Source organism: Cynara cardunculus (genome assembly GCF_001531365.2).
Source record: "Cynara cardunculus var. scolymus isolate 2C chromosome LG 2, CcrdV1, whole genome shotgun sequence".
Classification (NCBI taxonomy): domain Eukaryota; kingdom Viridiplantae; phylum Streptophyta; class Magnoliopsida; order Asterales; family Asteraceae; genus Cynara; species Cynara cardunculus.
In genome coordinates this window covers 5,087,167-5,100,510 of record NC_037529.1, presented here as the reverse complement: position 1 = coordinate 5,100,510, position 13,344 = coordinate 5,087,167, and the positions used below count along the sequence as shown (strand labels likewise).

At 32.3% G+C, this 13,344-nt stretch overlaps 1 protein-coding gene across 4 annotated transcripts; it reads left to right on the top strand.

Annotated features, from left to right (window-relative positions):
- Window positions 1–2,664: 2,664 nt before the first annotated feature.
- LOC112507059 lies at window positions 2,665–8,044 on the top strand. 4 transcript variants are annotated; one of them, XM_025111465.1, is made up of 4 exons: window positions 2,668–2,728; window positions 3,010–3,131; window positions 5,346–7,600; window positions 7,717–8,044. In XM_025111465.1, exons 3-4 carry the CDS (start codon window positions 5,390–5,392, stop codon window positions 7,960–7,962), a joined length of 2,457 nt encoding a protein of 818 aa, XP_024967233.1. In that variant the 5' UTR covers window positions 2,668–2,728; window positions 3,010–3,131; window positions 5,346–5,389; the 3' UTR covers window positions 7,963–8,044. The 4 variants fall into 4 exon arrangements, with proteins under 4 accessions (XP_024967231.1, XP_024967233.1, XP_024967230.1 ...); XM_025111462.1 differs by having other exon boundaries at window positions 7,714–8,044; XM_025111463.1 differs by having other exon boundaries at window positions 2,665–3,131; window positions 7,714–8,044.
- The last annotated feature ends 5,300 nt before the right edge of the window (window positions 8,045–13,344 follow it).

The window sequence follows — 13,344 nt, the reverse complement described above, 5'->3', positions numbered from 1 at the left end:
CCTTATTAACTGATCTTGGTCATCAAAATCTACAATCAACGGTTAAGATTAATCAATAAAAAAATTAAATTTTAAAGTTTGAATTTTAATGAGGCCTAGTGAACAATGATGAAAGGGGCATTTTGGGAAGAAAAAAATACACTTTCTATGTGCGACTACTATCAAAGGTATTTTAGTAAATTGAATTCATTTGTAACCCCCAAACAATTAACGGGGAGTTACAAACAATCAAATCTCAAAAAATATGCATTCATATTATTAAAAAAAAATTACTATTGATCTTCCATATTCATTCTTGTATGAATTCCTAAATCGCATAAGAAACACAGTAGTAACAATTTTCGGTATTGATCAATTTGAATACAAATGAACCGTGAACATAATTTGAACATAAATGAACCGTGAACACGATATGAACACAAATGAACACAATATGTGCAATTTTTGGCCCATATCTTCACATACATAGACGCCCCACAAAATTAAGGTAGCATCTGTTAATTTGTGTTCATCTGTTAATTTGTTCAAATTGTGTTCACGGTTCATTTGTGTTCAAATTGTGTTCACGGTTGTTCATTTGTGTTCAAATTGTGTTCACGGTTCATTTGTGTTCAAATTGTGTTCACGGTTATTCATTTGTGTTCAAATTGTGTTCATGGTTCATTTGTGTTCAAATTGATCAATACTGAAAATCGTTACTACCATGTTTCTTATGCGATTTAGGAATTCATACAATAGTGAACATGAAAGATCAATAGTAAAAAAAAATTAATAATATGAATGCATTTTTTTTGGGATTTGATTGTTTGTAACTCCCCATTAATTGTTTGGGGGTTACAAATGAATTCAATTTACTAGAATACATTTGATAGTAGCCGCGCATAGAAAGTGTATTTTTCTTCCCAAAATGCATCTTTCATCATTGTTCACTAGACCTAATTAAAATTCAAACTTTAAAATTTAATTTTTTTTATTGATTAATCTTAACCGTTGATTATAGATTTTGATGACCAAGATCAGTTAATAAGGTTAACACAAAAATTATGGTTAGCATTTGATCTTGGCCCTATATATATATATATATATATATATATTAAAGGAAGAACCAAGAGTGTTGAGATGACATCATGAAAATTAAGTATTGAGGTGTTGGTGAATTGTAGTTGAGTTTGAGATATCCCATATTGGTGAAGAGTTGAAAATTTTGAACAAAATGGAGTGTATAAGAAATGTGGATTAGATGTCTTTGTGTCAAATAATGAGGTTTGCGTCATAAGGTTGTTTTTCTTTGGATGACCCTCTTTGAAATCTATAACTGTTGCTACAACTTATGCACTCCTATAATTTTCACTTGAAATATTATAAAACGTTTCTTTTTCATAACTTCAAATGGGATTTCAATTAAATTTGTTACAAAATTAACATCGTGATTTTGTCACCCTTATATGAGATTTCAGTTAAAATTGTGACTTCTAATTAAATAAACTATTAACATTAGTCAAACATTTGTAGAATACTTTGTAACACCATTATCGAGCATAGTTAGATAACTTAAATTAGCATATGGTTCTAAATTGTTGTCAATTTCTCTTAAAAACTTTTAATGTTAATGAGTAGTTGGCACATATATTTGTTTAATTTTTTTTAGAAGTGGACTTCAAATTTTAATCTATAACATTCATTTTGAAGATGATATTATGACTACCGTGCAACGCACGGTTGGAACACTAGTATATCTAAATGATGTTTAAAGATATGTATTTTTGTTTTTTTATTTCAAACATGATTAAAGTTTTCTTATGGCCGTAAATAACGAAACCTCCAAATGGAGTAGGGTCGGCAATTTCATAACAATTGAAAGTGAAACTAGCAGATATGTCGACTAAATCGACTTTCACCAACAATTTCATAACACTAATGATCTAGCAGATATGTCGACTAAATCGACTTTCACGAGCAATTTCAAGTATTCATAACAAGCGAATTTCCATCAAATTGTTTCCACTTCTCTCGTCCCAAATTGTTGACGTGTACAATAAATTGTATAAAAACATCGTCATATCTTTACTTTTTATATAATAATAAAAATATCTAAATATAAATAATTTAATATATATTATGTGAACATATGACTAATAAATGTTTTCATTCAAATATATTTAATTCGATTTTAATCATATAAAAATATTAGTATTTGATATGATTAAAAAAAATTAGAAACTTTATTATCATGAATAAATAATTATTATTTTGAGGATTTTAGGAAAATTAAAATGTTTGGTGAAATGCGCAACGTGGCAGAATGTGATAGGGCGAGAGAGCCCGACCACACTATGATTGGGAGAATAGGGTGCGACAAATATGAAGTCGCTGCTGGCCTGCTAAATTGTCCCTACAGACCCATTGCAGCATTCACAATTCACGGGAAACCCGTATGACGTCACGTCTCGTGTGGGTCCACCAGCACGCAACATCTGGGCCCCACTCCTCGATTCCATTCATTCGCCTTTTAACCGTTCGATTGAAAGCGAAACCCTCCTCTCTCTCTCTCTCTCTCTCCCCATCATCATCTTCACACACACACACACACACACTCACTGTGACTCAAGTGGAGCAGATTTCGCGGGGTTTTCTTCCCTCTGATTCAACATCACCTTCTTGATTTCTTCATTTTCCGCCATTCACGACCACAAACACTCATCGTGTTATTGCTGAAACCAACAACAGAGTAAGATTTCGTTGTAATTCTTTTCTTCTCGTTTAATTCATGTAATGCATCTGAAGAAAGACTCTGTTTCTTGAAGTTTCCAGTGAAGGTAGATTCTAGATTTGTGATTTATCTCTTTCCTTTTCTTGATTTCTTTCTATTCGTGTGTCTCATCATCTGATAAATACTTCTAATGTGTGTGTTTTTCTTCGTTTTTAGCTATTTGATGCCTTGGATCTGTGAATTTCCATAAGGAACTTGTATTTAATCTTGAAGATTTATGGAGGATTCGTTTTATTCAGGCACATTTTTGGCTTTCCAGATTCGTTGGCTCTACCTCTTTACTCTCCGATATCCAGTAGAACTGTTTTCTGATACGTTTAGAAAATTCCAAGCGTGCTCACCAAAAAAAGCATAACAAAATGTAAGTTTTGTTCACATGGCTTTTTATGTTCTTTCCATGGGCGTTAGATTCTCTTGGAGTCTACAATTATCTGCACCATAAGCAAGATGATTAAAATCAGTGATGGAGAGGAGGCCTTATCCATTTGTCTCTGTGTAGTCCTATAAATTTTACTACTATAAGCATAAAATAATTTTGGATTCTAGTGTGATTTTACATCTGCTTCTAGTCTTCTAGTGAAGCGCAACACTCCTGAGGCTTTTGGATATAGATCCAATCATATTGTAAGGTACAACTTTGTTATGCATTTTTATCCAAAAATTCAAATTAAGCAATGTGGCTAACCCTGGACCCTGTAGTACCTGTTCAGTCCTATTGTTAGAAACATCAAATAAATATGAAGGAAGATGGCCTGACCTCAGAGTAGTAATGGGGCCTGGCAGCCTAACCCCATGGAAAGGGGAACTGTTGCAACTATAGTAACTGAAAAGGCAACATATAGACCACCTATGAACTTAAAAGGAAAAAAACTAACATTCACACCATTTTTACACGACTTATTGCTTAGATTAGGCATCGAAAAGAAGTTAGTAGTCACAAAAGATGCTCCGTGAAAATGAGTTCTAGAGGCATGCTAGCCTGCTGGTTGTTGTGTTCCCAGTAATATGACTAATCTCACAGTCATAGGCAACAAGGACAAGAGCATAACAGCATTTGGATTATCAATGCGTATAATAGATTAGAGAATGCTAGTATTCTTGATAATATCATGGTTCTTAAGGATATATCGATGGATTTCTGTTTGATGCAAAACGTTAATAGGTTACAGTCTTTTTCCCATGGTGCCTTCTGCATTGATAGGTTGAAAATGCAGAGTGGGAATACACTGGGATGGAATTTTTAAGATTCCTAACATTGTTAGGTTTGGTGCGAATTGACATGAATTCTCCTGGTTTCTTGAAGGTAGCATGGCCGAGTGCTTCGAGATGGATGTAACCAATGTAATATATATCTGCACCTTTAGTTGTCCTACAATATATGTCTAATTGAGAGCAACAGATTAGTCTGACTTCCATAGAGACTGAAAATTTGATAGAAACCCATTAACTGTGGATGCAGTCAATGATGTTATATCTACACCCCTAAAAAGTGGAATGGTGAGTAACATTGGAAATTTTAAAATAGCTGCTGATCAAGTTAGATGAATATCAAAGTACTGTCAACAGAAGGCTAAACTTCGATATAGTATAGTTTCACTGTTTGATATGAGAATTCCAGTAGTATGTGCTCTTAGAATATTTTTATATTATTTTGTTCCGATTGATAGGAATGGTGCTCCAGCATCTCTTGGTACCTACATTATCTTCTTTTCACAAGTTAACAATTTATATAGCCGGTTCTATGAAAGGGGGTTACTCGTTACTATAAGCACTTTTTTCATGCACAAATTAATTTTCGTTTGTATAGAATTTACATGTCCTCTGAACTTTCTGATATCTCCTTCTGTCCAACTTCACGTATTATCTGGAAGGATATAGCTAGTAAATGGCAATGAGTTAAACTAGAGCTGTTCTAATTACTTCTAAACTGTAGTACCACTGTCCAATGAAGGTTGATTTTCATATTTAGGTTCGGTTCTGACCTTGTTAAATTAATGCTAATAAGATATGGCTTGTTGTTTTATATCTGAGCATCGCATTCTTGAGCATGTGTTTTCTGTCAAAGAGACTGTTGCAACAGTTTCCATGATAGCATGACCTGCATTCTAGAATTTACTCTGAGGTGAGGTGCTATTGAGGTGGCACCTCAATCCCATGTTTAGATATTTTATTAGTGTACATTGTTATGGCAAGGAACTTTGTTGTTTATCAAATTAAACTGGTATGTTTAGTTGAGCTTGGCAATGGTATTCAACTAAATATTACATTTCTAGCTACTTTCTCAACGTGATCTCTTCTTTGCTCATTCTCTCACCATGTATGGTATGAAACGAAAGTTTTTTCTGGGGATATCCTTTCCACTTAGCTTTTTCTTTCCTCTCTTTTCACCTTCATGCTCTCTTTGCAAATTAATACACATTGCAATTATATTTCGTTTCCCTTTGGCATTTGTTGTTGTGAGTTAACTCCCAAGCTTTTAACAAAAACGAAAACAAATACTTACATATAATGGCCGTTAGATTTTGAGTATGCAATATATTGACCGAGGCTCTCTCTTGTTCCTTACATTTTCCAGCTAGCATGGATGAATGAGATATCAGATACAGTGCACAGCTCAGAATGGGTTCAAGAGAACAACAAATCTCAAAAGGGCTGCAGGCGAAAGTTGTATCATTGCGAGCAAATAGGATCAGAAAAGCTCTAGATTACACTAAACTGGAAAACCCATTATTTGTCGGTCAAGTTCATGAGTTGAGAAAAAGTGCAGGTGAGAAGCATCTGGTTCATCTGCAACCCGTGATGAACCACAAAGAACAGTCATTAAGAAGTATGGGAGATAAAGATGACAGCCTTGTGAAGCACATGAAAAATTTGCCTGGCTTTCTCCAGCGTGTGGAAAAAGGTGAGAATATCCAAGGGAAAGCTTTGAATTTTGGAGTTCTAGACTGGGGTCGTCTAGAAAACTGGAAATCCAATGAAAAACGCATTCCACCAAGATATAACATGAAGACATCGCTCTCTAGCAATAATCCCATACTTGTGGAAAGTGGATCAGCCAGGTTATCGAGAACTAGGAAAAAGATTCATCCACCTCGGAGGGATCAACATGCATCAAGTTGTTCACAACTCAATTCATCTTGCAGAGAAAGACTTTCCCCAGGTGTTAGATGGCCGAGAGGGAAGGCAGTAAAAGTGCAACTTTCTGAAAGTTCTCCTGGACAAACATTCAATGGGACCCAAAGTCCTTGTTGGAAGGATCTGCCACCTGGCAACAAATATGATACGCTAGAGTTTGACAGTAGCAAAGAGAAACAAACAGATCAAATGACATCAGAAAAGGAAACTTCATCATCAGACTGGAGAAAACAGGGTCCATGTCATTCTCCACGTTATACGATGAGGTCTCAGGCTCAGGCTAGTGCAACTAAGATGCCATCAGATGATAATATCAATCATGCTGATGATCCTTGCCCCAGTGGCAACCATAATGCTGTACTGTCTTCACCTCGAGATGGGACCAAAATCAATTCTTCTAATCAAGATCTTTGGCTTTCAGACTCTAGAAATTCATGTGATGGTCATTTGACAGAAGCAAGCCAGAGTAGACTATCCAATTGCTTTTCTCCAACGGAGTTCCATTCACCAAACCCCTTTTCTCAAGTTCCTCACTCTTGCCCTTTCCCGTTACCTCTTAGTACTGAGACCTACCCTGATCCGGAATGTTCTAATGAGATACCAGTTACTCCAATGAGAGGTAGAACGCTTGAAGGAAACGAGCCAGTTGTACAACATTCAACCAAGAAATGTGATGTGGACATAGATGAACATCCTGCTCTGAAAGGGAGACAGTCGTCTCCCAATAGGAGATTTAGCTTTAGCCTTGGGAAGATGACCAGAAGTTTTAGCTTTAAGGAGAGTTCATCTGTTGTTCCACAACTAAGTTCGACACATACATCCTTCAAGTCTGGGCCTGTAAATTTTGAAGCCTCTCCTGATTTGGTCAATTACAACTGGAAAAAGGGAAATGCTACCAATTCATCCAGGTCTAGTCCCTTGAGGAGATTGCTAGACCCATTGCTGAAGCTTAAAGGATCCCATTCAGCTGACAAGGTTCAGAAATCAAAACTAGACCAAAATTCTACTAGTTTTTCCCCTGTAAAAGAGAACGAATGGCTTCAGAGTAAGTACAGATCAAGTAATGTACAGGCTCTCCTACAGCTAACTTTGAAGAATGGAATCCCTTTTTTCAAACTTGTGGTGGAGAGCAGCAGCGACATTCTAGCTGCTGCTGTCAAAAAGTTACCATCTGGGAAGGATGATTCAAGCTTGATTTATGCATTCTACTCTGTACACGAGAACAAGAAGAAGCATGGAGGTTGGATATACCAAGGTTCAAAAGAAAAAAGTTTCGGCTTTGGGTATAATATCGTTGGACAGATGAAGATTTGTAGCTCATACCATGCTGAGTTTAGTGGTTCAGAGAAAGACCTATATGTGGTACGAGAGTCGGTCTTGTATAGTAGTGATAGTGTGCAGGCAGATGAGAGAACACTTGATCGCATGCTAGATGGGGAAGTAGCTGCTATAATTGTGAAGAATCCAAGTGATGAAATCTGTGGAGATATAGGGAGCTCGAATAGCATGGTGGTTATTGTCCCTGAGGGTGCTCATAGTTTACCAAACGGTGGACGACCTTCTCCATTGATAAACCGATGGAGATCTGGTGGAGTATGTGATTGTGGAGGCTGGGATATAGGTTGCCAATTTCACGTTCTCAGTCATCAGAATGAAATCCCAACTCCCTCAAATCGTCTCGACCTATGTTACCAGGTATTTGCTTTGTTTTTGGTAGTTGTATGCCTCTTATTCTTATATCTCATCATTCCAAATCTATTATTTCTACAAGAAAGGAATTATGAACTGGAAAATGGAATGAAATGCAGCAGGGAAGGGGGAAGAAGAAGTGCAAATTTAGCTTGGTTTCACTTGAAGACGGACTTTACTCGCTTGAATATGATCCGTCAATGTCTTTGCTTCAAGCATTCTCCATATGTGTAGCGGTTGTAAGTAGCCAGAAGTTAACTCACATCTTTCAAGTGAATTACGTTCCGGATGAGAAAGTGAAAAGTTGGGAGGAAATCCCTGGAAAATACGTTTCAAAGCCACCGGCGTCGCCCGTTGGAAGGGTATAGTTTTTTTTTGTTCATTTACTTTAGTAAGTAATAGAGATAACATGGTGGTATCATATGTAGGGTGGTGGTGATGATGATGGTATACTAGTAATATTGTAACGTGAATACAAACACTTTTCGTGTTACAAAGTTGCAACCAAAAGCTGCTACCCACTTCATCCATATGGATTCTTTATTCACACTATTGATCCAATTTTCTTCATTAAACACAGATAAGCTATCCGTCTGAATGGTACCGTGCTAATAGGTAAAAAGACTAGCCAATTGTCAATCATAACGTATTCATGTTGGTCCAAAATCAGCCGTCCATAACCCTTTTTTCGAATGTATCTAATTATCAAAAAGTAAATATAACAACTCTAAAAATGTTTGTACAAGTTACATAAAAATTAAAGGTATATTTACTTTATTTTATAGGTAATTAAAATATGCTAAATAATTTTAATTTATTAATTATATTTTCAAAGAAATATTAATTAATTAGGATATGTGAGGATGACAAATTTTATTTTTATTCATATTATATATAACGGTTATTTAAAATCATAGATTAACGTACATCATATATTTAGAAATTTATTTTAATCATATTATGAAATATTTGTAATTGACTATTGTTTCAAGTTGCTATTTTTTTTTTTTGTTATTTTACATGCTTATAAGCTCGGTGGTGTTAAACACAATTTGTTCATCAGCTAATTTATCAACTATCAAAAAATTTATTATTAATTAGTTAATTTATCAACTATTTTGTCAAACATAATACATATTATGTCGTGATTGCTTATTTGAATTGAATTTTGATCCTGCTCCTAATTTTATTGCTTTCATCACTGCTTACGTTTATCTCTCCAAATCTTAATTCATTTGGTTCATCAAATTTGTTTCCTACTTCATCCCATTCCATTATTTAATGTTACAATTTTATATTTATGCCTTTGTTCAATATATAATATGTAGCTTTTTTTGATACCAACATTCACACTATTTCTTGCTTAGTTGACCAAAATGTCACTACATACGTAAAATACCCATTGTGGATCTAGCTAAAAGACAAAAATTGTCAAATTCAACCAGTTTACCATCGTAATTGCGGACCTGACCGTCGGGTGTTGAATTTTGGTTTTTAGCTTGGTCCACAATATTACGGATCTGAATATTGCCGAAATAGTGATATCTTGGGTCAATCCGAGATAGAGATGGTTAGGAAGCCAATTTAAATGAAGAAAGTGATCATTTAACTCAAGGACTCATCCATATAGTTTGTCACATCATATTTCAACTTTTCAAGTATAAAATTACCATATAAAGATTATGTAATGGGAATTAATGGATGAAAGTTAACAAATGCTAGTAAGAGGAACCATAATTGAACAAAAACTCATACTATAAGGTTTTTTTTGTAATATATAAATAGTATAAACCAAAACCGAACTAAAGCAAACACACTTATCAGTTCACTTAGGGGCCGTTTACCAAACGCTTACTCGAGTAAGCGCTTACCAAGTCACATTACCTTATCGAATGAATATAACGAGGACCAATAATCTTACCTGGTAAGAGCGAGACAAGGACCAATAATCTTACCTGGTAAGAGCGAGACAAGGACCAAGAGTCTTACCCGGTAAGTGAGGGCGGTGACTCTTACCATGATATGCACTTATCGGGTAAATTGTTGCATACGATATCATTTTGGTGGATTAAAATCTTACCCGGTAAGTAATTGATAGTGTTAAATTTTACTGATAAACGTTTATTGGGTAAGTGTTTGGTAAACGGCCCCTTAATTTATCGGATGAACATGATAAATGTAACAACCCGTCCCACATCGGTTGGTGAGGAGAACTAAGCACTCCTTATAAGGGTGTGGATACCTCATCCTAGCATGACCGGTTTTGGGGCTTGCGTTGTGCGGCTGCCAGAAACAAAACCGTGYGACTACTGCTTTGTGGTTGAGCGGGCAGGTTAGTCAAAGCGGACAATATCATTGCTACGGGGTTCTGGGGGCGTTACAATAAATATCGAGCATTATATCTGGTAAGAGGGATGACAAAAACCGAGAGTCTTACTCGGTAAGTATGTACTAGATAAATAATATATACAACAAAATAATTATATATCATATAAAAGTTAAAGATAATACAAAAAAAAAAATATATCACTTCATAACAAGTTCAAGATAAGAATCAAGGTTTTTATACAAGAACTTATAAGAACTCTTACCAATGATGATTTATTTAACCATATGTTTTTTACTTATAAATACCTCACATCGAAACTGCCCAATGAAATGGTTTTGTAGCTTGCAAGAGCATTTTTTTTATTAACCTAGATATTTAACCCGCTATATGAGCCGACTAATCTCAGGGTGACCACCTTCTTTACAGATAGCTCGGAGTCACCGTATTTGAATCTTCGTAACCACAAGAGGATTTTTATTCCGTTCAATAGTACACCTCTTTAGGTTTTAATAAAACTGTCGGTCTTTTTTTCAAAAAAAAAAAAAACAAAAACCATAAAACACCCTTTACTTTCGGTTCGCATTTTCTTTAATTAGAAAATGTGGTCTAAGCTCGTACTTTCAAACGCTAGTTTTATAAAACCATCCATTGGCATTTTTGTAGTAACTAATCATCTTATTACTATAACCTCAAAATTAAAAAAATCCCGTGTAAACGTTATTTTTATTTGATTATAATTGCTTTTTTATGAATATTTAATTTCAAAATATAATTAAAATGCACTTTGTGACGTTATTGAATTTTGGTAAATACATATAATGTACTTGTAACTTTGTATCAACCGTAGAAAATAAAAGTGTAAAAAGGAGAGGTTATACACAAATATGGCACGACATGTCGTGGTCACATTGAAGCAGCAGTCCCCACAAGTCAAACCCCCCATCTTGCCGTCTCACGTGACCGCTATTAATATATTTGCAACCGTAATTACATAATATTTATAAAAATACAACATTTAAGGGTTGTTTAGCAGTTGCTGAATGATTTGGTGTAAAATGATTTAGTGGTCATAATGATTAAGAGGTTCTCATGATATAATACAAAATGAAATATAATTGTTTAGTAATTGTTTACAATGAAATTAGAACTCTTAATGGTTAAGGGAGACCCATAATACAAAATCGTTCAGAGGGTTTTAGAACAATTAATAAACAAATACTTGTTGATTGAATTTGAAAAGGACAAATAATCTTATCGGTAAATAAAGAAAAATATTTTTATCAGTAAGTGCTTACTGAATAAAAGACGTTTACGAACAATTCATTTTAATGACCGAGAATGTTACATGACAAGATATGTAAAGATGATGTGTTTTACCGGTAAGCACTTACCTGATAAATGTTTGGTAAACCATTCGTATAATATATAGTTAAAAACATGTGGATTAATTAAATTTACTTATATGTTATAATAAGATATAAAGAAACAATGTTAAATTAAACTTATATCTATACTGTATTATAAAACATTTAACATAAACTATTAAAAACCATTGTTTATACATTAATATTACTTAAAATTCAAGATTACAAAGTAAATTGTGTGTAAATACAACTTATTAAAGTTTCATGTTTGAACTCATGTAATTAGCTGCAGATAAATATAATTAAATAGAAGATAAACATCTCATTTTAAATATAAAAAGTCTAAAATATAATTAGAATATTCATTGACTTCTAACAAAATACTTAATTATTATCTTTATAAAAAAATTATATTATTAAACCAAAAAATGAAAAAATTTAAATAGTTAGTTTGATACTAATATCAATATATTTTTTAAATTTATTATGATATTTTCATATTTATATTTTCTTCAAAAACAAAAACATTATCGTTTTTCCAAAATCATATAAAACCGTATTATAACATCGATTAAGACAAAAAAAATGTAACATTAAAATTGATATATATCTATACTATATTATAAAACATTTGACAAAAACTCTTAAAAACCATTTATTATGCATGAAGTACTGTTTATTAATGCATATTACTTAAAATTCTAGATTACAAGTAAATTGTCCGTATGTACAACTTATTAAAACTCAATGTTTGAATTTGTGTAACTAACTACAAATAAACATAATCAAATTCTGGATAATTATCTATTTTAAATATAAAAAAATCTAAAATATGTTTTGGATAATCATTGAATTTAAAATATTTATAAAAGAATTATATTATTAAACTAAAAATAAATAATTTCATTATTAAATCTAAATTAAATTATGATAAATAATAAAATTAAAGAAAATTTTTAAATATTTAATTTGATTTTAAAATTTTATGATACATTTAAATTTATATTTTATTCAAAAAAAACATTATCGTTTTTTCGGTAACACATAAAATCGTATTTTAACATCGACAAAGACAGAATAAAATAAAACATTAAAATCGAGATGTATTTCGTTATATTGCACGATTATCCTATAGTATATTAAAATATATTTAAAGCTAATGAGAAGTGGTCCCATCATTGTCATCAACGACCGTTGACCAGGTTCCTAACGAATTCAACCGAGCCGGCGTACAGCCATTCATGTATGTATGAAAAGTATTCTAAAAAGTCAAATAATTCTTAACTTTTGTATCCGTTTTAATTTTAAAATATACCCTAAAAGATGCTTATTAACTCTAATTATTTAATATAAATTAAAATTAGTTTTAAAATAATTTGAAATGAAAAAAAAAATAAAAAAAATTATATTCAACTATCTTAATTTTTAAATTTTAAAAATTACACCGTTAATTATATTATAATTTTTAATACATTTGATTAAATACTATGATATGATACATTTTGAGCACTAGATCTTGTATTCAGTTCCACAAATTTATTAATGTATTATTTATTTGTATTTTATGTTATATCTGAAAGCGTTTTTAACAATTATGTTATATTAGAAATTTAAAAAATTTAAAAAAATTTGCTTCAAAAATTATGTTAAACTTTCCTTTGAAAAGAAATATATATATATATATATATATATTATGTATAACATATTTATTAGAAATCCTCTAATGAATTTTTTTGGGTCATGTGTTTGACAATAAATAACGTAAAATCATTATAAACCAAAATACCATCATTAAGTTATAAAAAAAGTAAAGCAAATATATTTATACACACATATATATATATATATATATTATAATATATAAATGTGCGTTATTATGTAACCCTTTATATTTGTACAACTAATACAACTCAATCTCAATCGTCCATTTAATTTGATAAATATATGATTTCAAAAAAGTTTTGATTGTTTCATAATATAAAATATTTATTATAATTAATGAACTCTAAATATTTTTCATAAATATTCAGATCATAATAAATAAACTTTCATTATTT

Excerpts from the sequence above, each read along its gene's own strand:
- LOC112507059 (XM_025111463.1), top strand. The coding sequence starts at position 5,390 with ATGGGTTCAAGAGAACAACAAATCTCAAAAGGGCTGCAGGCGAAAGTT. Across the intron at positions 7,601-7,713 it reads GTCTCGACCTATGTTACCAG|CAGGGAAGGGGGAAGAAGAA; the intron begins GTATTTGCTTTG and ends AATGAAATGCAG.